The sequence below is a fragment of the Zootoca vivipara genome, chromosome 6 (assembly GCF_965207765.1).
Source record: "Zootoca vivipara chromosome 6, rZooViv2.hap1.1, whole genome shotgun sequence".
NCBI classification, from domain to species: Eukaryota; Metazoa; Chordata; class Lepidosauria; order Squamata; family Lacertidae; genus Zootoca; species Zootoca vivipara.
The window spans coordinates 51,709,212-51,735,536 of record NC_142589.1 but is presented as its reverse complement, the minus strand read 5'-3'; the positions used below and the strand labels follow the sequence as shown (position 1 = coordinate 51,735,536).

General features: G+C 46.9%; 1 protein-coding gene across 1 annotated transcript in view; it reads left to right on the top strand.

Moving 5' to 3' along the window:
- The window catches only part of CCDC102A (coiled-coil domain containing 102A), a 41,469-nt gene that overhangs the window by 627 nt on the left and 14,517 nt on the right, over positions 1 to 26,325 (top strand). The window contains exons 2-4 of the mRNA XM_035119814.3: positions 19,049 to 19,982; positions 24,044 to 24,270; positions 24,365 to 24,473. Of these exons, the coding sequence (XP_034975705.3) occupies positions 19,380 to 19,982; positions 24,044 to 24,270; positions 24,365 to 24,473 (939 nt within the window). The 5' untranslated portion in view covers positions 19,049 to 19,379. The remainder of the gene's footprint in view (positions 1 to 19,048; positions 19,983 to 24,043; positions 24,271 to 24,364; positions 24,474 to 26,325) is intronic.

Genomic DNA, 26,325 nt, shown 5'->3' with positions numbered 1-26,325 from the left:
ACGAATGCAGCCAAAGAACCCGCTCTCGGCCAATGGGAGAGCAGACGGGCAAGATCGGGGGGTGGGTGTGAATAGGTGACTGGCAGCTGCGCTTGCAGCCTTGCCCCTGCAGCTGAGCCGAAGATAGGGGCTCGTGGGGTTTGTTGTGTAATCGGCCCACAGGCCTGGAGAAGGACTTTTCTTTTTTGGGAAGTTCAAGTCGGAGGGAAGGGGGTGACTCGTGTGTGGCTTTGGTGGGGAGGCTGAAGCAGATGCTGAAGTCCCGGTATTTTTGCACTCTGGTTACAAATGCTTGAGAGTGTTAGACAGACATGGGAGCTGATGTTTTGTATGCCTGAAGGAAGGTCCCAGGTTCACACTGCGAGAGACTTCAGTGTTTGGAGCTGCTGCCAGTTTGTTTGTTTGTTTGTTTGTTTGTTTGTTTGCTTGCTTGATTGCTTGCTTGCTTATTTGTTTGTTTATATTTATATATATCACCAAAATGTATCAAAGTGGTTTACAACAGCAAAAGTTGAAAACAACAATGCTAGAAGCAAAGATCAGTAGACCATTGTGGGGGATGTACTCTTAATTGCCTACATAGACCTAGCAGAATAGAAAAGTATTCTGCAAGTGTTTAAAAGTTGGCACAGAAGATGCCTGCTGAATCTCCCTTGGCAGAGAGTTCCACAGGACAGGGTTTGGTTTCTTGTTGTTGTCAAACAAGCCTCACCAACTCTGAGAAGGACCAGAAATGCTCCTGCAGGTGATCTCAGTGGTCAAGCTGGGATGTAAAGGTTTAGGCAGTCCATGAGTGTCAACAGGGTTGAGCTGAATGAACTAAAGTCTGACTTGGTGTAAAGCAGGCATCCCCAAACTTCGGCCCTCCAGATGTTTTGGACTACAATTCCCATCTTCCCCGACCACTGGTCCTGTTAGCTAGGGATCATGGGAGTTGTAGGCCAAAACATATGGAGGGCTGCAGTTTGGGGGTGCCTGGTGTAAAGCAACTTCCTATGTTGCTGGACCAGATGCATCTTTGGTCACAGATTTTAGCTGAGTGGTAGAGCATCTGGTTTGCGTTCAGAAGACCCCAGATTCAATTCCCAGCATCTCCATGTAAGGCTGGGAGAAACCCATGTTTGAAATCCTGGAAAGCAGCTGCCATTTAGCGTAGACAGGGCTGAGCTGGTTGGGCCAATGATCTGATGTGGTATAAAGCAGCTTCCTATGTTCCTAAATTCAGGTTGCACAATCAGCATTGCTTGGGAGGCCTTATGCAACAGATTCACCTCCCCAAAAGTTTTGACTTTATGTGATAAGAAATGTGGCATGAAGATGCACAGGACGGTGAACATAAGAATAGCCAATGGCCCTTACTAGTCCAGCATCCTGTTCTCACAGTGGCCAACCAGATGCCTGTGGGAAAGTGTGGGGCGACCCCTGATGCAACATCATTTAGCCTCCCTACATATATATATGTGGATACATACTCAATAAGCAGCTTGTCATTTATTCAACTCTTGACATTCTATTTTTATTGCCTTTTTTCCCTGCCCATTTCAAGACCCCAGGGCAGCGTTTTCATGCATACTTTGTCCCTATCACATAAGACAATAAATTTGTGTGCAGGTAGTTCGTGACAGCCACTTCCTAAGCCCAGCACTTCAGACAATCACATTCAAATTTATTAATAAGGCAACTCGAATGCAGGCTGTAGCAAAACAAAAACACATGAGCATAAATTATACATAAGGACAAAAACCCTGACCTATACAATAGATAAGGCATACCTAAAAAAGAATCCCTTTGGTCACCTGCCACTAGATCAGCCTCTGGGTGAGGACTCCTGTAAATGCTGTGCTGTATTTATTTGGGAATACTTGTATGCAGTTCTGTGGTCCAAGGACTCCCAAAATGGTCTACATAAAATGCTGCAATAACAGTTGGTCCATAAAAAACACCATAAAAACAAAAAAACAGCAAGAACATAAAAAGAGCCTATTGCACCAGCCTGTTGCCAATGGCCCATCTAGTCCAGCACCCTGTTCTCACAGTGGCCAACCAAGTGCCCCAGGGACACACCCACAACCAGGAGCTGAGAAGAACAGCAGCATCTAGCATCCCTCCCTAGTATCACAAACCTCTGATATAGCAGGACTCAAGAGCATCATCATGGCAGCCATGTCCAGCAGCAGGTTCCTGCCTCCTTTATTCCTGTTCATTGCGGTACATACATTGGGTTTAGGCAATTAGGCTGCCTTGACAGCGGTGGGCTGACCATCCTCCATGCCTTGTACTTATCCAATTAAGACTCTCCAGCACCCTCCCATTAAGGTTTCCTGGAGGACTTTTCCAGCTTGGCAGAGCTGTTGGCTGCTCCACTCTGGTTGCAAATCCTTCAGGAGCTCGAGTTAATTTCAGCTCTTGGAAGCAAGAGGCACTCTGCAGAGGGGAGCCCATGAAACGCACAGAAGCCCCCGCAGAAGTATTTGAAGAACCCATGCATTCAGGGGTCGGTCACATTCTGCCACAGATGCACTTTTTTGTTGTTCAAGCCTTAACTGGCTATGGCTGCTGAGCATAGCTTGGGTGGGAACAGGGAGACCCACAAATCCTGCCTCAGTTTCTCAACTAGTAACTAGAATTCTGTGCCACAAAAAGCTGCATTTTGTGACCTTTATAAATTATGCAGATTTGTTTTCTGATTTCTCCCACCTGCATTGTTGCTAGGGGATGAGAAAGAGCCCTGCAAAGCATATACAGTACAGGGATTCCTCTGACTGCTTGGCTTTTCCTAGGCATTGACCACAAACTTTCAGGCAGCCGTAAGGACCAGAAGCTTTCCTTGAAAACTAAACAGAATCTGCTTAGGAAAATGAATTCTATAGTTAATGCCTTTTTTAAATAGCCATTCTGTGCTTCACCGACCTTCCCTACAGACCCCCTTGGGTGTTAAGATCAACAGAGAGACCCTCTTGGTATTTCTGCTGCCTCGGACCATTGGCAGATGAAGACCAGGAAAGGGCATTATCTGGCTGCCCCTAAGTGGTGAAATTCCATCCCCACAGAGGTATGGCTGGTACCTTATACTGTAGTTCCCGTCATATGCTGAAGGAGTACCTCTTTACTCTGGCCTTTGGCATCTGAAATACATATAAATATTAGGACCCAACCTATTATTGTTATTGTACATTGTTTAAATTAATTGATTTTAATATTGTTGTAACCTACCCTGGGACTGGGGGACGCAGGTGGTGCTGTGGGTTAAATCACAGAGCCTAGGGCTTGCTGTGATCAGAAGGTCCACGGTTCGAATCCCTACAATGGGGTGAGCTCCCGTTGCTCGGTCCCAGCTCCTGCCAACCTACTGTGTTTCTCCAAAAATAAGACACCGTTTTATATTTATTTTTCCTATAAAAAAAAAACCCACTATGGCTTATTTTCAGGGGGTGTCTTTTTTTTTTTCCTCCTCCTGCCGCTGCTGGCATTGCTGCTGTGCCTATCACTATGCCTTATTTTCGAGGTATGGCTTATATTCCTTGAATTTTTAAAAATCCTGCTACGGCTTATTTTATGGCTACGTCTTCTTTTTGGAGAAACAGGGTAGCAGTTCGAAAGCACTTCAAAGTGCAAGTAGATAAATAGGTACCGCTTCAAGCGGGAAGGTAAACGGTGTTTCCGTGTGCTGCCAGAAGCGGCTTTGTCATGCTGGCCACATGACCTGGAAGCTGTACACCGGCTCCCTCGGCCAATAACGCAAGATGAGCGCCGCAAACCCAGAGTCGGTCACGACTGGACCTAATGGTCAGGGGTCCCTTTACCTTTACCTTTACCCTGGGACTATATGGAGAAAGAGAAGTAAGATATCAAATAAATGAATAGCCTGGTACCCTCCAGATGCCTTGGACTACAACTCTCATCAGCCCCAAGTGTGTTGGCTGGGCTTGATGGGAGTTGTAGTCCAAAGCATATGGAGGGCACCAGGCTGGCATAAGGCATATATGAAGCCCTGATAATAGGGTGGCCAGGTACTAGATTATGAGAGGACTGGCCAACTCTTATCTTTGATAACTATATAAAAATGATATTTCAGTAGCTGCATATTTTCTGAGTCCTGAGCAGAGCAGAGTGGGGGTAAGGAACTGTTGTTCCTTAGCTTTTAAGAACATAAGAAGATGCTGCTGGATCAGGCCCATGGCCCTTCTAGTCCAGCATCCTGTTCTCACAGCGGCCAACCAGGTGCCCCAGTGGGGAACCTGCAAGCAGACCTAAATGCTAAAACACTCTCCCCTCTGCAGTTTCCAGCAACTGACATTCAGAAGTGTGACTGCCTCTGATCGTGAAGCCAGAGCATAGCCATCATGGTTAGTAGCCAATTCTAACACCACCACCACCCCCAATCCTTGTGTGTTAAACACACCAGTTTCAGCCTCTGTGTGTTAGTCTCTTGTCTGCCTGTTGTGATATTGCAAAGGCTAGAGAATCTTCAGGAGTTTCCACCATCTCTACCCCACCTATCTTGCTTGCATCTTGGACAAAGGAATAAGCAAAAGGGGCTGACAATCCTGGGCTGGTTGAGGGGAAGGGGGGTAGCTGTGGAAAAGGACAAGGACTCCTTCCTAGTAGGAAAAGATGCTTTGTTCGCACAGCTGGTTTAGCCATTATGCCGAACGCACTGTCGCTTGGGCACCAGCCAAACCAGGGTCCCTCTTGCGCTGCAGTTCTCTGCCTCCCTTCTTTGTCTCTTGATCCCATGGCAGAGAAGCATCCCCCCCCCCGGTATCTTTTGGGGAAAGGTAGTGGCATTGAGGTCATCTGCTAGGTTTGATTTCCGGTATGGATCTTCTTGTTCTGCTATTGTCGGCAGTGATACTGAGCCTTCCTTCTGGCCCATTTACTTTTTGCTGGGCAGGAAAATAATCAGCAGCTAGATGTGCAAAGTCCCATCTATCCAAAAACCACGTGCGCATCGGAATGCAGAAGCGAGTGCTGTTCTCTATCAGTATTGCTCATTCAATAGCAGACCCGCATCTTTGGCTGTGCGCAGCAACCGGAGAATGACATAGAAAGCTGCCTTATACTGGGTCAGATCATTTGACCATGTAGTTCAGTATTGTCTACTCTACACTGACCAGCAGCAGCTCTTCAGGGAGTCTTTCTCAAGTGTCCTTCAGTATGGCAGGAATTGAAATTGGGACTTTCTGCATGCAAGGCAGATGCTCCACCACTAAGCTACAGCCCTTGCCTTAAAAATAAAGTAAGATGCCAGTCATAGAATCGTAGAATTGTGGATTTGGAACTTGGATCCCTGAGGATAATCTAGTACAACCTCCTGCAATGCTGTCCCATAGGGGGATTGAACCTGCAACCTTGGTGTTATCAGCACCGTCCTTATGGCTCTAAGGGCTGATTTAAATAGGAGCCATGGAAGTTGCCTTATACCAAGCCAGACCATTGGTCCATCCCACTCTGTATTGTATACACTGACTGGCAGCACCAACGGGTCTTTCCCAGCCCTACCTGAAGATGCCTGGAATTGAACCTACGACTTCTGCAGGCCAAGCAGATGCTCTGCTACTGAGCGATGGCCCAACACATCAACTGGGAACATATCAATGGACCTTGCACGTCTGGAATCTTGCAGCACTGCAGAAATGCATAGAAACCCAAAACCTCTTCCCTCTTGCATTCATGGGCGTAGGCAGGGGGGGCAGGAGGGGGCAGCTGCCCCCCCCTAGAAGCAAAAATAATAATGTATTTTACAGACCATAACCAGCACTTTTCCCCTCCAAAAACTGAAGTGGAAAGGGCTTTGCTTTAGCAAGAGCAGCTAAGTCTCCACTTGCTGGGGGGGGGGGGACACAGCAGTAACAAAAACACATCAAATAAATAAAGCAAAGTGGCTACCAGTAGTTAAGCAGTTAAGACAATGGAGCATATATCCCCAGGCAAGATTCGATAGCTGACCATTTCACCCTATTGTTCTTAAGTGGCAGTTGTTAATGAGCATTCAGGAGCATTAAGAGTTCTATTGGCGATTTAATGAGGGTGCAGACTCAGAGGATTCAATTTGAATAAGGTGGCTCTGCAAGGCTAAAAAGAAGTGAATAAGAAAGGGGGGGCTGTAGCTTTGACAGACACAGTGATGTTTATAAAAAGCATTGGTGTTCCAGTCTGCCCCTCCTCCTGCATCTGTATACTGTAAATCAGGGGTGGCCACCTCCCAAGAGACTCTGATCTACTCAGAGTTTAAAACTGGGGGTGATCTACCCCCTTTTGGGGGGTTCAGGTCAAAGCTATTGAGTTTTTTTTTTAAAGGAAGGGAAGCCCTGTTTTTTGGGGTTTAGGTCAAACTTGTTGAGCTTCTTTTAGAAGGGAGGCCCATTTTTGTTTAGGGCTTCAGGTCATAGTTCAACTTTGAGGGAGGAGGAAAATTTTGGGTGAGCTTTTTTTAGGGGTGCCAGTGACCTACCAGTGATCTACCACAGACATCCAGTGATCTACTGGTAGATCACAATCTACCTGTTGGACGTGCCTGCTGTAAATCAAGCAGAGCGAAAGCTGCTTACAAGGCTCCTGTACATGCAGAGTTCCAGCATCACAGCGTCACCCAGAGGCACCCACAAATATGAGTTATCCCTCTCTCTATTTCTTCCTTCCTTCCCTCCCTCTTCCATCCTTAATAAAATACGGGGGGGCAGATAAGCCCCACATAGAAAGCCCATCAACATGGGGGGATGACTCTTTCAAATACGGTATTTACCAGTAATTGGGGGGGGGGGAGGCACCTAGGCCTCTAGGAGTTGGCTGCTATGCCTAGGAGTAGGACAATTCAAGAAAGCAGAACGATGCATATGGTATGGTAATATATCAATAGAATCGTAGAATTGTAGTCGGAAGGGACCACAAGGGTCATCTAGTCCAACCCGCTGCAATGCAGGATTTTTTTCCTAAGGTGGGGCTTGAACCATGGTTGAAATATTATGCTGATATGCAGCAACGCCTCGGAGCCGTCGTGGCTGCGGCCATGTCTTGCCTCACCCTCGCCCGCCCTGCCACCCCCTCTCGCCTGCCCGACCCTCCCGTCCTCTTGCTGCAGAGTTCCAGCATCACAGCGTCATCCAGAGACACCCACAAATATGAGTTATCTCTCTCTCTATTTCTTCCTTCCTTCCCTCCCTCTTCCATCCTTAATAAAATACGGGGGGAGGCAGATAAGCCCCACATAGAAAGCCCATCAACATGGGGGGATGACTCTTACAAATACGGTATTTACCAGTAATTGGGGGGGGGCACCTAGGCCTCTAGGAGTTAGATGCTATGCCTAGGAGTAGGACAATTCAAGAAAGCAGAATGATGCATATGCTATGGTAATATATCAATAGAATCATAGAATTGTAGTCGGAAGGGACCACAAGGGTCATCTAGTCCAACCCCCTGCAATGCAGGATTTTTTCCCTAAGGTGGGGCTTGAACCATGGTTGAAATATTATGCTGATATGCAGCAACGCCTCGGAGCCGTCGTGGCTGCGGCCATGTCTTGCCTCGCCCTCGCCCGCCCTGCCACCCCCTCTCGCCTGCTCGACCCTCCCGTCCTCTCCAGCCAAGCAGGGTAGCCGCCAACGCTACCAGCCCCAGAAGCACAAGGTGGCCGCTGCTGCCACCGCCACGATGTCATCAGGCTCGTTGGCCCTTTAGCCCCGCCCACTTTGTGGCCCCTCCCCTTCTGTGCCTTGGCCCCGCCCCTGAACGGCCATGGCTTGCCCCCCCCTAGTTTTGATCCTGGCTACGCCCCTGCTCGCATTCTCTTTGGACGGGAGCAGCTGGCATTGTGGAGTTTGGTGGAGGCAGTCTAGGGGCCTCTGAAGGGCTCGGTGGAAAATGAGCAGAGCAGACATCCCGCCCCTGAAAATGAGTAGACCCCTGCTGTCCTCCTCCTCCCTCCTGCAATGTCTGCTTGGTGTCTGGCTGCTAGCACTGGGGTCCTTTCATGTGGGCAAAGCTCTTTGCAGATGGGCATGCCTGCAAACAATTAGGACAAGCTGTGGGCGGCGCAATTTCTTTGGCTCTGGTGGATCCTTTCCAAAAGGCAAAAAGACACAGACACACAAACACACCCTCCCCAAATGGAGCATATTTTTTGCTGCCTCAGGCAAAATACCCCCCTTAACATGATGATGATTTTATTTTATTTATACCCCAGCAATCTGGCTGTGTTTCCCCAGCCACTCTGGGCGGCTTACAGAACATAGAAAACATAGTAATCATTGTCTTGTAGCATGTTGAGTGATCAAGAGTGGTCAAGGATCTGGTTTTCTGCCTCTTCCTCCTCTTTGAGCTGGTAACAATAAAGAGGCTCTAGATTGTATCCCCTAGAATGCAGAGGATGTTGCTATGTTAATAGTGGCCCTTATCCTTTTCAGACCCATGATCCACCTGTTTCCCACACATGCCTTTCAGGATCCACATCTTAATATTTATCTTTTTGCCATTTATTTTTCTGATACTGATTCCTGCCTTGCAAGGGGTTGGAGTAGATGCTCCTTCGGGTCCCTTCCATCTCTGCAGGTCTATGATTCTACAGTAAAGATGCTGTTACAACCCACTTACGTTAGGCAGCAACTGAGTGGTGCAGGACAGGGGAACGTTTTGCCCATGAGGGCCACGTGCGGTGATAGGTGGGCAGTCTGGGGCCACATGCCAGTGGGCATTATCCAAGCCAGTGGTCCAGCGCTGAGGGCCTTCTGGCAGTTCCCTCGCTGCGAGAAGCCAAGTTACAGGGAACCAGGCAGAGGGCCTTCTCGGTAGTGGCACCCGCCCTGTGGAACGCCCTCCCACCAGATGTCAAAGAGATAAATAACTACCAGACGTTTAGAAGACATCTGAAGGCAACCCTGTTTAGGGAAGCTTTTAATGTTTAGCAGACCATTGTATTTCAATATTTTGTTGGAAGCCACCCAGAGTGGCTGGGGAAACCCAGCCAGGTGGGCGGGGTATAAATAATAAAATTATTATTATTATTATTATTATTATTATTATTGGCAGAGTGGGCTGGGCTGGCGGTGAGAGAAGAGATGCAGGGCCACTCCATCGATGCCTCTGGGGCACGAAACAGCTTTGCCTTCTCTTTTGAACTTCACCTTTTTTCCCTAAATTAAAAAGCCCCAAATATTGTTGAGTTAAAAATAACTGTAATGCAAGGCACACCTGCTGGAATTCCAGCTTCCAGACAGCAAATAACAGCACAGGAGCCTTGCCTTCTTCTGCATCTGACCATCCTAGGCAAGGGGATGCAGCCTCTGATTATACTGCACTAACATTTCCATACTAAACATTACCCCCCCCCTGATCCTGGCTCAGTTTCTTCAATGTCTCGTTCCTTTTATGTAAAGGAGAGCAACCGACATCCCTGCCACTCAGAACCAAATACTTCCTCCCTTCTGCTGCTTCCTTCTCTTCCTAGAAAGTCCTAAAAGGATTAAGCAGCTCAGCCCTTCCCAGGTGAAGCATTGCCAGAGCAGACTGGTAACCAATATGTCAGCATCTCCTGTCCTGTTTGATTTATTTAAACAGCTTAAACCATCATGCCTTTTAGGAAGGCGGTGAGTTGGTGCTGAACAAGGAAGGCAACAGGCACAAGCTGGGTGTGCCTGGATTTGCAAAGCCCCTCTTGAGACATCCTCAGCTCACCTCTCCCTGCCCTGAGCTTCCCCTCTCTTTAAAAGGGCAGGAGGGGGAAGCAATGTCTGCTCTCTGAATCCGTGGGATAAGGGGGTGCTATGCTGGCTAAAATGTGTCTGTGAACTCCCATAATCCCTCTTGCTTGTGTGGATGGAGGGTAGAGGGGTGTGTGCGTGTGTGTGTGTGTGTAAACTAGACAACTGTTGGGGGGGTTACATTTATAGCTCTGCCCACTTCTACCTCTGGCCCTGCCCACCATTGGCACATAGCTCTTGGAACCGCCACACTCAGGTCCAGAAATATTATTGAAAAGCATTGAACTCAAGGTTCTGTCCCCCCCCCCCCCGTAGAAGCCTTCAAGTTCTCTCTATTGGGTTCTGCCCATGCTAACATTTACATTGTCTTTTTTTTTGTAAAGGACTGTATCTGTGTTTGCCGGGGGGGGGGGGGGCGGGATAACAGCAGTTTTAAGTGCTACAAAAATGCTACCTTGGGAGAAAAGGCCTCGGTCCTTTTCCAAAAATGAGTGACAGTTGTGCATTTATTAAATGAAAATGTCCTGTATTTCTGTGGAAAGGAGATCACGGTCTGTAAAGAAAGTACCATGCTTTGTAGCATGATTTTGCCATCCAGCTGGCATTAACTTTACTCAGGAAATTCCTACAGGATCGTGAGAGGTTTGGGGAGATGCCTACTTGTGGCACCCTTTCAGCACTTTAAAACTGCATCTATTTGCTTTGATGAACGGATGCAAACAAGCAATGGTGGGCTCTCATCTCCCCCACTCTCACTTCTGGCACACATCTGCACATGTGGCAGCTGCACCACAGCTCAGCCTCGTGGAGTGTGTTTGCTTTGTGCATGGGAAACCTTGACAGCCTTGGGAATGTCGTACTCTTCGCAGCCTTACCTACCTGACGTAAATAAGATGAGAGTTCCAGAGCACTTTGCGTACTGAAAAACGCATCAGGAATGGCTAGCAGTGGCATGCTTAATGTGAAATGTTGAAACCTACTAAACAGCAGAGTGTGTGTGTTTGGGCAGGGAGGGAGGTGTTTGCAAGATGCGTTGGGCTGTGGTGGCCCCTCTTAGCTGCAGGATCCCTGGGTGGGAGGGCAAAGGTCAGGCATGTTTATCTAGGCTTGCTCAGGGGACAAAGGCAGGGAGCCCCCGGCAGCTGTTCTCCAACATGGAGAAGAAAGATTTCGGGTGTTTGAAGATTAGAAGGAACAGATTAGTCATTTATCAGAGTTGCTGGGACTGGGAAAAGATCACCCTGTTGGCAGTCATAGTATATGCCCCAGGAGCCCACGTTCTGTAATTTCGCACAGAGGAGCCCCCGATTCCATTGTTCATAACTTACCAAATCTGATAAATCTGGCAAGGGTCCTGTGTAGGCCCCATTGAAACACATGGGGACTGTGCAGAAGTACTGTTGTGTTCTATGCACGAGAGCCCTCTCTGCTCCTGTGGTTTCTAGCAACTGGTATTCAGGAGTGTTACCATGGAGGCAGAACATAGGAACGATGGCTAGCAGCCATTGATAGCCCTCTCCTCCATGAATCATTAATTCTATTTCAGGGGTCCCCAGACTTACCGGGCTTCGGGCCGGTGCCTGCCGCGCCGACCGCGCGGCGGGCTGGAGGGCAGGGGAGTGCGCGCGCAGCGGGCCGGAGGGCGGGGGAGTGTGCGCCCGTGCGCATGCGCACACGCACACGGTCGGGAAAAATCGTCGAAAATCGCTTGTGCGCATGCGTATGGGCCTCCCCCGACCCGGAAGTGCACCGGAAATGACCTCTTCTGGGTCGGGAGAGGCCCATACGCATGCGCACAAGCGATTTTCGACGATTTTTTCCCGATTCTGAAGATCGCCGCCGCGCCGCGCGCCGTAAGAGCAGGCGGCAGCAGCGGGCACAGGGGGTCGTCGCGGGCCGGTTTGGGAGGCCAATTGGGCCGCATCCGGCCCAGGGACCGTAGTCTGGGGACCCCTGTTCTATTTTCTGTTTTCTATTAATTCTGTTTTAAAGCCATCTAAGTTGAGTTCCACAGGTTAACTGCACTGCAGGAAGAAGTACTTTCTTTTCCTCTGTCCTGAAACATCCAGCATTCAGCTTTCTTGGATTTCTACAAGTTCTAGCATTATGAGAGAGTGGTGAAAACTTTTCTCTATCCACATTCTCCATGTCATGCATAATTTTATAAGCTTCTATTATGTTGACTCTTCCTTGCCTTTTCTGTAAGCTAAAAATGCTGCAACCTTTCTTCATAGGAGAGTGGCTCTATCCCGTTTCTGAACATGGTCACAGGGGGGCCACTTATTAACAATGATGTACATCCCAGAATCCTTTGCACCCTTGCATTTCGCTTGGGCAAAACTCCCCCATTGTGCCGATGAGCCGATGGTCTTGGGTCAAACCAGCCTCGAAGCAGACCCTCTTGGCAACATCTTCAAGCCTTCCTGATCTGCCAGCGTGTCTCTCTGTGGCCATCTGCCATGTTCTGAATGGCTTCCATTCCCTCGACTGCTCCCCCTTCTTGGCTGTGTCTCCTCCAGTGATTTACACACCCCTCTGTCCTTTTAACATGCCTCCTCTTTCTTAGCAGCCCTTTCCCATTTTATTTTATTTTTAAAGGGTATAAAGAAGTGAGAGTGGGGAGGAGCATATTAGGTACCAACGGGTGGGGTGTGTGTTGAACATCCTGGATGAATTTTTGAACACCCCAACATTTTTTCCTATATTCCCCCCCTTCTCCTTACGCAACTGTTATAAGAAAAAAACGCTCCTTTTCCCTTATGAGGTACCCAAGAGCCCATATAGAGTCCTTATGTAGGTTCTCTATCGGTAGGAGAAAATAACAGAGGCCAACCAGAGATTATTGAGAAGCAAAGCAGCTAGTAAGCCTGATCTTTATTAACTGTTGCAACAGGGTGCTCACAACCACACACATGAGGCAGGAGGGACCCTGAGCAATGGCACACAAGCCCTTATATAGACTTTTGTAATTGTCCACCCTGGAGCCCAAGACCACCCCCACCCCCAAAATACATCATACATATATCAAAGAAGAGGAGGTCTACAACAGAATCCTGTCAGGCAGGAAACCTGTTGATGGGTTTACCTGGCTGTTAATTGGTTTACCTGGACAGCCTGGTTATTCAAAATAAAAAAAATTCCTTCAGTAGCACCTTAAAGACCAACTAAGTTTTTGTTTTGGTATGAGCTTTCGTGTGCATGCACACTTCTTCAGATACACAGATACACTGAAACAGAAACAGCCTGGTTATTCTTTTATGATGATAAATACTTAATTCCTGAGTCCAGGTCACAGGCTCACCCTATTCATATCTTAAATGTGCCCTTAAGGCAGGATTTGTGAGCAAACAGACAATGGGGAGGTTTTTCTTGTTTCTTCCCTCCTTGCAGAGAAACATTTGAGGTCAATTTGGGAGGGACAAAATGGTTTCAGGACTTTTCCCTGTACTGTTTCAGACATGCGGTTTGTGTGTGTGTGTGTGTGTGTGTGTGTGTGTGTGTGTGTGTGTGTTTGCTTTTTATATTTTATATCTTAAACCTTATAATTCTCATAACACAACTAATAATGCTAGCAATCGCATATGGCTGATACTCACAGGTGAGTCTCCGACTTTTTTAGACATTCACAACATTAGATTACCTGCCATTTCATACCAACGCCGACAGCTGCTCTATTTCGGACATTCGCTTTTAATGTATATCAAGTACAAATTGGGATAGAGAAATCTGTGGCCTTCCAAATGCTGTGGGAATCCCATCAGCCCTGCCAAACATTGCCAGGAACAATTGGAGGTGTAGTCAAGAAACATCTGGAGGGCCACATCTGCTTGTTGCTGTGGAGGACCATGGCTTGTGTCTATTGCTTTTCAGCACAGTCTTGCAACATATATGCAGGAAATCGGCTGGGTTCGCAGTTTGATGCACCTTTGCTGGCAAATGCAAGGCTTGCTGTCTCCCTGTGGCTGTGTCAGGCTGCCACCATGAGCACCTCTTGAGCCAGGATTGAAAGCTCGCAGATCTCAGTCCAAGTACACGTGGAAGCTGCAAATTGGCCCTGTCTCACATGGTTTTAGAGCTAGGCCCAGAAAATGCTGTGACCTGCTGGGAACCATCTGGGGTGGGGGGTGGGGGCAAGGCAGGAGGAACAGGGCATGGGTTTGGAAGGTCTCACAGATCTCTGCCTGTCCGCCAGCCTCTTGAGACTGGGAAGGGTCGCCTGTCATCATTTAGGGGGCTTCTGCCTCCAGCTGCCTGTCTGTTAAAGTAACTAGAGAGCAGCAGACTTCTGGACTGGGGCTGGGGGAAGGAGAAAGGCAGCCAAGGAATTTGGGTTGGAAAGATGTGTCTGGAAGAGGCTCCATCTTTCCTTGTTTTTTTTTTTTTTTTGGTTTCTTGTGGGTGGACGTAAACGCAAGCCAGACTTCCTGTGAGAGGTTAGGAAAGGGGCCCGGGATTTCTCTGGATCATCTTTAGGCAGCCAAGAGAGTGGAGCCGTCGAAGCAGCAGAGGGCAAGAAAGTGGTAGAGTTGGGATAGGTTTGGGGCAAATGCGGCGAATGCTGAGGGTGGGAGCAGGGCAAGGTGCCGCCATCTCTGAGACAAGTTTCACTATTGCATGCAAATATGAATGATTTAAACACACAGTCCCTCCTAACTGGGAGATTTGTGTACGTAATAATAGATTCCCAACAAAAACCCATGTGACAACAATATCATACAACACTCCCTGCCTAAACCACCCCATCCCAAGGCATCACCCATGGTTAATGCTGGCAGGAAGACATCACTTGTTTCCGTCATCCCAGGGACCAATTTCTTTTTGTATTGAATTCATACCCCGCCCTTCCTTCCCAAGGACTCCAGAGCAGCAAGCAAACACACAGTTCAAAAACAAAAAGCAAACACCTTCAAAACAGTTTATAGCAGTGGTGTCCAAACTTTTTCCAAAGAGGGCCAGATTTGATGAAGTGAACATGCGTGAGGGCCAGCCAAACTTGTTGAGCTTTTTTTTAGGATTGCTTCCCACAGAAATTGTTGGGTTTAACTTACATTTACACTTAGTAGGTGTTGAGGAGACAGAAGAGAACAGTGACTGTGGTCAAACTTTCCCTTCTTATGGTCTTTGTACTGGTCTTCCCTACTCTCCCTTCTTATGGTCTTTGTACTGGACCTGTAGACTCCAATAGAGAGCATTCCATGTCAAGAAGGAGGGCAAGTGGGCACCCTATCAAATGACAGGGCAGGAGCTACACAGAGCAGGGCCTTTTCACTGGTGGTGCCCATTGTATGCCTCACTCTTCCCAGACCTGCTCTCTTTTGGCCTGTATTTTGGAGCTTTATACTTTAGGAAGACTTTGGAAGAACTGGTTGACAAGTCTTATCAGTCGCTGACGTATGAGCGGATTTTATTTGCTGCTATTCTGGGCTTCTGGTGCACCAGGGTTTACACCGGCATAATAGAGTTGGCCAGGATGCCAGAAGGGATACAATTTATGAGCTTTCTCCATTATCTGCACAGCAGGGGGTGTTCAGTCAACAGTGCAAAGGCTGAGCTGAAGCATTCCCTGCTAGTTACCTGCTTTCAGCAACAGGGGGTCACTGTTTGGTAGTACCCAATTGGTTAGCTGTCAGATTCTAGAGCTCCCTATTGGTGGCTCTTAGGTAATTCACAAAATACAGAGTCCATTCATAAAACACAGTGTTCATTCATAAAGCAGTAACATAAATCTCCATTGCTACCCTGTTTCTCCTATTTTAAGACGTAGTCATAAAATAAGCCATAGCAGGATTTTAAAGTATTCAAGGAATAAAAGCCATACCCCGAAAATAAGACATAGTGATAGGTACAGCAGCAATGCTGGCCGCTGCAGGAGGAGGAGGAGGGGAAAAAATAAGACATCCCCTGAAAATAAGCCATAGTGTTTTTTTTTTGAGGAAAAATAAATATAAGACGGTGTCTTATTTGGGTGCAGTTGAATGTACCATGCTGTAGTGTAGTGCTTATGCGACTGTGAATAAAAGGTGACTGAGCTCATTGTCTCAGGGTTGCGGGGGGGGGGAGAGGTGTCAAAACTGATTTCTAATAAGTGCCCCCCCTTTATTTACATAACAAGTCCTTGAGTCTGTACTCTGAATGGTGACACCAGGGACCTAGAAGGTGCAGGGCTTGTCAGTCCAACCCCTGCACAGTCTCATCAGGGCTGACCTTAAGGCAATTGGAACAAATGGGCCAAATTGGGCCCCGCGTGCCACTCCTAAGGGAGCTCCCACACCTGGGAAATTTAGATGGATTTTATTTATATCTATAAGATTTTGCAGACTTTGGCTGTGAACTGGGGCCCTACAAAAAAATAAATTCAAGTTGTACCCCACTGCTTCAAATTGGGCCCCACTGGCTAGCCCTGAGTCTCATAGTTGCTGGGCCTGAGTTCCCCTGCCCTCGCATGAAGTCTTGGGTTTGCAATTTTGGGAGAGGGGAGACTGCCCGCTGGTGAGCAGGCGAGCTGGTGAAGCACCCTAGATTTAGAGACCCTAGGCTTCAGCCTACTTAGTCTATACATAAATCTGACACTGCATCAAGGTGGCGGCCGCCCCTCTGCCACCGCTATCGCTGCAGCATCAACGTCCCAAACGTGTACTGTAGTATTTATTTATTTATTTGGCCACAAACCCACCCCCCGGCCAAGGAGTCACGCAGCTGGGGACTCCCTAATGGCACAGGGGCTCACCATGCCCCCCGCGCAGAGGGGAGAGCTCATGACAAGCCCGCAAAAAGGAAATGGCTTTGGTGGGCAGGCACTTGGGGGCCGCAGGAGATTGCTTTTTCAAAATTGCGCTTGGGGGCCGCAGGAGATTGCTTTTTCAAAATTGCCTGGGGGTCATTTGAATCCAGCCCGGGGGCCGCAAGTGGCCCCCGACCGGACTTTGGACATGCCTGGTTTATAGTGTTTTAAAAAACAATTGCAATCAAAAACAGTCCAAAACAGTTACAGTTAAAAGCATTCTTCCATCCAGTAATCTCAGGGTTGCCAGGAACAGTATCCTTCACCCACTAAATGCACCTAGGCAAGCTGAATATTCACTTCCTTCTCACAAGCTGCTCTGTTCATCAGCATTCTATTGTTGACACATTTCCCCCTCAGCAGCTGGAATGTCCACGAACATCCCATAGCATCGCAGGAACTCAAGTCAATGGCTGGGTTGGTGCCTCATATGCAGAAAGATGTTTTAGCCTATGTAAAATGTGACTCTTTACAAAACTCCTGTTTTGTCATACTGTATGTGACCGGGAGTGAATGTTTTTGCCTCCCAGGTAGGAAAAATGGTTCTCTCAAGAGCTGGTTCACTTCTCTGCCTAATGCCTCCTGCCTCATTTTCAAGCACAGGCCAAGGGCAAGTGATCCATTTTATCTTTGGCCAGTGGAGAAACTGTGTGGGTATAGCTTAATGACAGCCTCTTGGCAGGCCTGCTGTCCTCAGTCTGTGCCTTTGTGGTTTTCCAATTTCCGTTGCATGCATGTTTCTCTGTGTGTGTTTATATCAGTCTGAATGCAATTATCCTCCTTGCTTTTGTTTGTTCCCTTTCTTCCAGGCTAAAAATTTATTCCTCCACCCCCCCCTCCGCCCACTGCCTCCAATTTTGTCCCTCTCCTTCCTACAGTTTCCAGGCCAGGTTCCAGAAGGAGTTGAAATGGCATGACTTCACCTTGTGTCCTGCTGCTGCTGCTGCCGCCAGCATTACGTTCTTCTGAGAAAGGGGTAGATCCCTTTCCAAGCTCTGTTGCCAAAGCACAAACTGAACCCCTTTGCATTAATTTAAACAAGGAATGATCGTGTGCTTTTGCAGTTTGGGATATACATTTTCAAGCTGCTCTTGGAGACCACCCTTTCAAACATAGCTGTCAAGTTTTCCCTTTTCTCGCGAGGAAGCCTATTCAGCATAAGGGAATTTCCCTTTTAAAAAAAGGAGAACTTTACAGCTATGCTTTCAAACCATTTTAGCATGTGTGGGGAGGCAGGGGGGTGTTGATTTGATCAAGTGAGATTTAGTAGCTCTGGCTTCCAGACAGGGACTATTGCACATGGGCCCATTGGATCTTATTTTTCTGTGTGTGCATTTGGGACATTATCATGCACACATCCCCGGTTTTTTGGCCATGGACTTCAATTGCTATTCTGCTGCTTGTCATCCACGTCAGTGGGAGGAACTTGATGGGAATGTATCTTGAATGTGTTTTCTGTCTCTCTCCTTAGTCGCTTCTCTCCCGTTCCCCTCCTTTTTTGCCATTCTGCCCATTTCAATATCTGTGTGTACACACATTTTTATTTTAAAAAGCAAACTCTCAGAAATTTTACAATAATTTAAGAGTGCAAATATTACCAACCTAATCTCGTAATTTACATTTCACAAAAGACGAAATAGAGGCTTGTGCTTTTGGGTGTGGAGGGGCAATATCAGTTTCTATTTTGGGGTGGGGGGGTACCGTAATACAGAGGGTTATAAAGCTCTCTTGCTTAAGACCTCCATATTATTGCTTTTTTTTATAAAAAAAAAACCTGAGGTACATACTCTGATTAAAATCTCCACACATTTCTGTGTGCAGATCTTGAGATACTTTTTATTTATTTCATAAAATTTCTACACCGCTCAATTGTAAAACAAATAAATAAAATCTCAAAGCTTTTTACAAAAGATAATATGTCCTTTTAACCAGGCATTAGGCAATCAGCACAAATAGTTTTATTTCCTTTGTCGTTTGGGGCTGCCAGAAACAAGGGGGCTAAATTGTGCTCAGTGAAGAACAAGCATCATCACATAAAGGAATTTGCCTGTTACATTCCAAGCTGGCAGCATGAAAGGCCATTATTCCAATGAGCTCAAGGTAGCGGACATGATTCCCTCTTCCTTCTCATTTTAACCCCACAACAACCCTGTGAGGTTGGTTAGGCTGAGAGGCAGTGGAGAGGCTGTGGAGTCATGGCTGAGCAGGGATTTGAACCAGACCACGCATGCAAAGGGCTTTGAGCACCTGAAAAGCGTTATGCAAATCATAAGTTTCTATTCTTTCCTGTGCACGCACCTCATTCCCTCATCCATTGTGATGGAAGACAGTAATGAAAACCAGAACTAAGGATGTCACATGCCGCCATGCACATTGCACAAGTTCCACAGACTCAATGGTCTGACTCAGTATAAGGCATTTTCCTATGTTCCTGCGGATTTGTAACATCTTTTCTTCCCTTAAAAAAGCAGAAGAAATAACAAATGGTGAAAGGCTGCAACTGAGAATTGCTTGTGTTTTAGGCCGCAATAGTAGATTCGGTTTTAATTCATTTTTCTTATTTATTCAGGTCTCTCTATCTGCTGGTTTCCACAGTGACACTGGACTCGCTGAGAGGGAGCCAGAGTTGTCTTTCGGCCCAGAAGCAACAATAACATTCTCTTTGGATGTCTGGCTCCAACATGCTTGGCTTTCCATGAGGTACTTTTTGGAGAGGGAAGGTGGTGAGGCCTCAGTCATGCTGGCCTGAGTGTGTACAGTTGAAGAGTTCCTTGGGGAAGAGAAGAAAACAACTCTTGCTGGGGAGCAAAATGGCGGCTTCTGGTCCCTCACCATACACCTCATGAACGTGAGGTGACTGGGTGACTGCCATTAACCTGAGACCACATCCCGGACACAAAATGAGCCAGAACGCCAGCTCCCACTTGGCCGATTCACCCCAGCTCTCCAAGTGCAGCCTGCTCAATATCCTGGGCAGCCCTCAGCCCGAAAGGATGAGCCTCCCCGATTCCCTGCCCGCCACCCCAAAGAGTGGCACCCCTTCGCCCGGTCCCCTGCCACAGCTCCCCTTGCTGAGCGCCGGCTGCCTGGATGGTGACTGGGAGAGCCGAGAGGAGCTGCGCTTGCGGGAGCTGGAGGAGGCGCGGGCCAGAGCCGCCCAGATGGAGAAGACGATGCGCTGGTGGTCGGACTGCACCGCCAACTGGCGGGAGAAGTGGAGCAAGGTGCGCGCTGAGCGCAACAAGGCTCGAGAGGAGGTACGCCAGCTGCGCCAGAAACTGGAGACCCTGACCAAGGAGCTGACCGGCCTGAGGAGGGAGAGGCAGGAGGTGCTGAATGAGAACGAGCAGCTGGGCAAAGAGGTGGCTCGGCTGAAGGGAGAGGGCAAAGGGGAGAAGGAGAAGGAGCTGGACAACCGAGTCGTGTCCGAGAAGGAGAGTGAGGCCTCCCCGGAGCAGGAGCCCGTGCGGGATGTGGGCTCTGAGAGGCTGCCAAAAAACAAGGTAAGGAGGGGGAGCAGGGCACAAGTGGCCTGCTTCATACGGAGGACTCGTAGGGATAGAGGAAGCTGCCTCATACCGATCCATTTGGTCCATCTTGTACAATATTATCCACACTCTGGGATTTCAAGTGGGAGTGTCTCCCAGCCCTGACTGGAGATGCTGGGGGTTGAACCTGGGACCTCTTGCACATGGCGCAAGATGCTCTGTCCTTGAACTGCAGCCCTTCCACTGAAAACAAATCAAGGTTCCAGACCTCATGGTTCTGAAGAAAGAGGTGGTTTATTTACTTATAGGGGAGAACAGCCGTTGTAGGTCTAGGGAAAAGGCCCGTATGTGTGTATCTCATGCCCCAGTTATTGCACCAAGCAAGTGCAAAGTTTCAACTGCACAGCCTTGCCAAAGTTCCTTGTGAGCAATTCTCAATAAATAAGAGCAGCCTGGAATTCAGAACTTGAACAGGTGGAGCTTTTCGCACCAGTTATTTCAGTGCCAGGAACAGCTTCAGTTAACTCCTTTCTGCATATTTAAGGTGCAAGGGCTGTTTTAAAAGGTGGCAATCTTCTCCATGCATGACAGGGAAGTCTTGAGGAGGTCACATGGAAAGTGGGGCCAGCCAGGATAATTGTCAGCAATCATTTCACCTGTCACTTTACTTCCTCTTGTTTAGCACAATAAGCCACACCAACTTCTGGTATCCAAAAACTTTTCCTGTTTTATATCTTGATTTACTGAAATACAAGCAAGTAGAGCAAGACATTTTTGTTTGTGTACAAATTTCTTTGGGGTTCTAAAAACCCAGCATCTTCACAGAAGGCCAGTGAAAGGTCTTTGCAGATCCTCATTTGTATTTTGCTTTTATTAAGCCTCTGGATGCCATGCCTTGAATTGCTTGCCTTGGATGTTTCTCTGGCCTTTTCTTATTTCTCCCAAAAATTGAATATTTTTGGGGGGAAGAGGGGGCTTTTACAAAGCAACTGAAATGCAAAACAATGAGGCGTTTTGCTGTGAGAAAGTGCAGGGATGGGAATTTTGGCTCCCATAAAGAGCCAGCTGGTGCACATCAAAAGGAAATTGCCTGGACTCAAAGGCAGAGGCCGATGGGAACTGATGGCTGAGAAGATAATTTCACATATGCAGAATATAGAGGATAGAGCAATTCGTCGAGTAGTTACAATTTGCTAAACTCCCTGTGGCCTGTGCTCTAGGACGATGGAATCGCTCTATGGTTTTACTGGCTTTACTGGCTTGGGATAGCTGGATCCAAGCCAACCACAACTCTTTGGGCAGAGAGTAGCAATCAGGGCTAATGGGCAACTCATTCACCTTCGCATTTCATTATATTTATACTAAACACTCTTAGATGACGATTTGGCAGGTTTCATTGATTAGGTTAAATTGCCTAGTTCAGGCAATCCTCCAGTCGTGTGAAATATCAGAAATTATCCTTAGATTCCCTCTCTCTCTCTCTCTCTCTCTCTTTCTCTCTCTCTCTCTCTCTCTCTCTCTCTCTCTCTCTCTCTCACACACACACACACACAGAGAGAGAGAGAGAGAGAGACACAGCTTCACTCACCCGCCATTGTTTTGTTCCGATTGCCATGATGTCCAAATCTGTAACTATCAGTTGCACTTGCAAACCTGCAAACCATGGTTTGAGGTGGGATTTCAATTCCAGTTTGGAGGGCATTGGAAAGCGTGGTTGATTCAGATGCAGGGACATAGGAAGCTTATATAGGAAGCTTATTTTGCCTTTTATAGTCAAAATGATTGATCTGTCTAGCTCAGTGTTGACTACACAGACTGGCAGGAGCTCTCTACAGTTTAAGGGAGGGGTCTCTCCCAGCCTTCCCTGGAGATAACCAACCCAGGATTGAACCTAGAACCTTCTGCATGCAAAACAAATGCTCTGCTACTGAGCTTCAGACATTCTCCATGGCAAAATTATGTTTTATGATAAATTGAAAATGAAGGTGTGATGGAGAGAGAGGGAAAAGGCACAAGGGAGACCGTGGCTCGTATCCTGTCCTTGAAACCACGGTTTGGAGTTGCCATCCCTTGCCAACATGTGACTGCAAGTCTTGGATAGATTTTCTCCCTTCCCCCTCCTTCTCTCAGTCATTCCCCTATGCAGCACATAGGTTCTGTGTTAAGTTTTCCCTCCTAGCAAACTTTTATTCCTTTACAGAATTTCAACACTTTCAAGTTCAATGATTCCTTCTTTGCAGATAGAATGTTCATGAATATTCTGTGACATCACAGCAGTTCAGCCAATAGCACAGGAACAGCTGCTTGCAAGCAACTGCTTTTTGTGTGTTTTACATGAGAAATTATAGATAATTAATGGCCCCTAATCTGATTGGCATTGTCAGTTTGTTTGTTTGTTTGTTTGTTTGTCACTTTCCAACAATAAACATATACCTAAAGAATACACTGCAGCATGTAGAACATCTAGAATAGCCTTTGCCAACCTGGTGTCTTATAGTTCTTTTGGCAGAGCTGGTTGGGGCTGATGGCAACTGCAGTCCAAAACCTCTGGAGGGCACCAGGTTGGCAAAGGCCGCACTAGCATAACATTAGTTAGTGAATTTCCTGACAATTGTCAACATTTACAAGAAAAATCATAATAGCCCCTTACAGTTTCTCCCATGCACATTATTTAGCTTTGTTTATAAACTGCCAACTAAGTGAAAACCGTTATAAGATCATGAAGCAATCATTAATATCTGCCCATATCCAAGTGTTTCACCTTGCTGTGCATTTCTAGAGCAGAACACGGGCTATGCAAGCCTCGCTTTTCCAGAACGCATCAATTTGGAGGACTAAACCAAGTTCCACTCACTCATAAACACTTCTCAGAGAGGTGGAAGCAGCTTTTCCCTGAGGAGAGCGAGCTCTGATGTTCCAGCCCTGGTGTTAGTGGTGCATTCCTGGTCAGGGGTGCCTCTAAGCCACCCACAGGCTTAGCCGTAATCCAGGGTTGTCCTCAGGGTAAGGCGAGAGTGGGAGTCGAAACCTGCTCTCTGGTAATCAGCTGTCGGGCCCTGCTGCATGACTTTAAAAACATTTTATTGCTTTTTCACAAATTAATAAACATAATTTAAAATACAGTGAGCAAAAAACAATAGCAACTAGTCTCTCATTTATTGGGGGGGGGGGAAGCACAACAACAGCTTAGAACCTGTTTATAATGCATGTTACAATCTCTGATCCAGTAGTTCTCAGATGTTTCTGTGGGAATGAACAGGGTGGATTTGATTTAAATCAAATTTATTTAAATCACAATTTAAATCATTTGTCAGTAAGACTTGATTTAATTTTTTCTAAAAAAATTTTTACAGAAAGACTCATTCTTGCTGGTATAATCTTAATATTTACAACCAGATGTGAACCAGATGTATTTTTGGAATAATAAATTTTCAGAGTAGTTTTTACAGTTATGTCAAAAATTGCTGATTTGGTTATACATTGAAAGATAATTATGAAATTATTGTGAGGTTCAATAAGTTAACTGTTTACATTTGGACAACTTTTCTGCTGCACGTTATTGGAAGGAAATATAATCATTTCCGTAATAACAATTTAAACAATGTATTTAACTAAAACAATAACATAGCATATGTACCCATGTTTGTTAACTGATGTGGTTAAATATTTTTTAAAAACTTAGAATGAGTTTTAGCACACATGAAAAACTTAAAACAAATCCTTATTTACTGATGAATAGCCTTTGGACTATAAGGTAACTTAAATAGAAAACTATATTTAGAATGATTTTTCCTCCAAAAGCATTTTATTTTTTTAAAATCCAATGTAAATTTTTAAAAAATCCAATTTAAATTTTAAAAATCCAAATTACTTTTGTTGTTGTTTTAAAAAAAATCATTGATTTTATTCCACCCTGGGGATGCATGTGCTATAGAAGGATAAAGGACGCACCTTGCCTCTGGCCGCCCTGACCTGGTAAGTCAATTTCTTGGCCAGAACAACAGAACACACCTGAGCATACCATGAGTCTGTAGACAGGCCTGACTTTGGCATTTGTGACCTCTTCTTATCCACAGTCACTGCAGGAGTTTGAGCTGATGGAGAACCTCCTGAAGAGCAAGCAAGAAGGGCAGGAATGCTGGGACCAGCGGAGCACGGTCAGTGTCCGCTCATCTTTCGCCCGGCAGGAGAGGAGCCGGCTGCTCTGGGAGGACGTCTCCGTCATCGAGGAGGACGCCACCAAGATCACGGCCCTGAAGCTGAGGCTGGACGAATCCCAGAAAGTGCTGCTCAAGGAGCGGGAGTGAGTGCCGCCCGTGCCACCCCCCTCGCTTGCTGAGGCGTGCCCAGAGTGCGGCCCTCAGCCTTGCCCTTTGTGTTGTTGTTGTCTCTTTCAGGGACAAGCTGTCCCTCAGCAAGAACATCGAGAAGCTGGAAGGGGAGCTGAGCCAGTGGAAGGTCAAGTACGAGGAGCTGAACAAGAACAAGCAGGAGGTGTTGAAGCAGGTGGGCAAGATCTGTAGAAGGAGACCCCAGGTTCAGATCTCAGTGGCCTCTCTAGGTAGGGCTGGCACTGTCCCCTTTAGGAAACTCATAGCTAAACTGGAATTGCATTGCTACAGCAGCTAGCGGAAGCTACACTGGTGACTGGGGGTGACCGCTAAGACCACATAACACCAGCCCTGAAAGACCAACATTGGCTCCCAGTACATTTCCAAGCACAATTCAAAGTGTTGGTGCTGACCTTTAAAGCCCTAAACGGCCTTGGCCCAATATACCTGAAGAAGCGTCTCCACCCCCATCGTTCAGCCCGGACACTGAGGTCCAGCGCCAAGGGCCTTCTGGCAGTTCCCTCACTGTGAGAAGTGAGGTTACAGGGAACCAGGCAGAGGGCCTTCTCGGTAGTGGTGCCCATCCTGCATTGGAATGCCCTCCCATCAGATGTCAAGGAAATAAACAACTATCTGACTTTTTAGAAGTGTTTTTAATATTCTTTTGGGAGCTGCCCAGAGTGGCTGGGGAAACCAAGCCATATGAGCAGGGTAATAATAATAATAATAATAATAATAATAATAATAATAATAATAATTTATTATTATTATTATTATTATTATTATTATTATTATTATTACAAGAGGCAGTGATGGTAACCAAGCACCAAGCACCCACTTGGATGGCTATAAAAGAGGATCAAACAAATTAACAGAGAAGTCTATTGATGTTCAGACACATGGAGGCAGAGCACAGTCATATCAATAGACTACTAGTTTCTGGAAAGCACAGGAGTGGAGAATGAGAGGAGGAGGAGGAGGAGGAGGAGGAGGAGGAGGAGGAGGAGGAGGAGGAGGAGGAGGAGGAGGAGGAGGAGGAGGAGGAGGAGGAGGATATGTCACCCATCTGACTGCCACTCCGGGTGTAGTTCAAGATAGAGTAGCTTTCTGTGTTCTGTACTTCTGAGTTAAAGACTGCCTGACTGCGCAATCCCATCTGGCTGCTTGGAGCAGGGTACTTTCATTGATGACGATGAAGCAAGTTGCAGCCCAGGGATTCTTGGGGCACAGCTTTTCAACAGGGCAGTGAGGGTGGCAAGATGTCTCAAGCCCCCTACCTGAGCCCTAGGTTTTGGGTGTTAGACAGAGATGTCTCCAAGCTTGCAGAGATTTCCCCCAAGCCTCTCTTGTTGGACTCTGTTATTGGACTCCACTTCTCATCAGTCCTAACCCCAGGCAGTGGTGAGGGGGGATGGGGGATGGAGTTGAACATCTGGAGAGCCACAGGTTCCTCATTCCTGCTGCAATGGCTAGAGCAGCCACCAACCCCACCCCCACCCCCAGCCTTTCAATTTCCAAGCGCTTTGGACTACTTTGGGCTGGTGGGAATTGCAATCCCAAACATCTTTCAAGTCAGTCAGTGGTGATTTTCTACTGTCACCCTCTCCTGAGTCAGCATTCTTGAGAAAGTGCTCTCATGCAGCCACTCCTGCAAATCTACATTTTAAAGCAAATTCTTCTTAAAATGTTTTTAAAATGTGGAAAGATGTATAAATATGAGCACAGGGGTGTTCTGAAACATCAGATTTAGTTACAGGTAGGTAGCCGTGTTGGTCTGACGTAGTCGAAACAAAATAAAAAAATTCCTTCCAGTAGCACCTTAGAGACCAACTAAATTTGTCATTGGTATGAGCTCTGGTGTGCATGCACACTTCTTCACACAAAAGCTCATACCAATGACAAACTTAGTTGGTCTCTAAGGTGCTACTGGAAGGATTTTTTTTATTTTGGTCTGAAACACCAGAGAACTTCAGGATATTTTCTTATTAACACAGCAGCTCTCTGCATCCCCCTGATCTTAATATGGC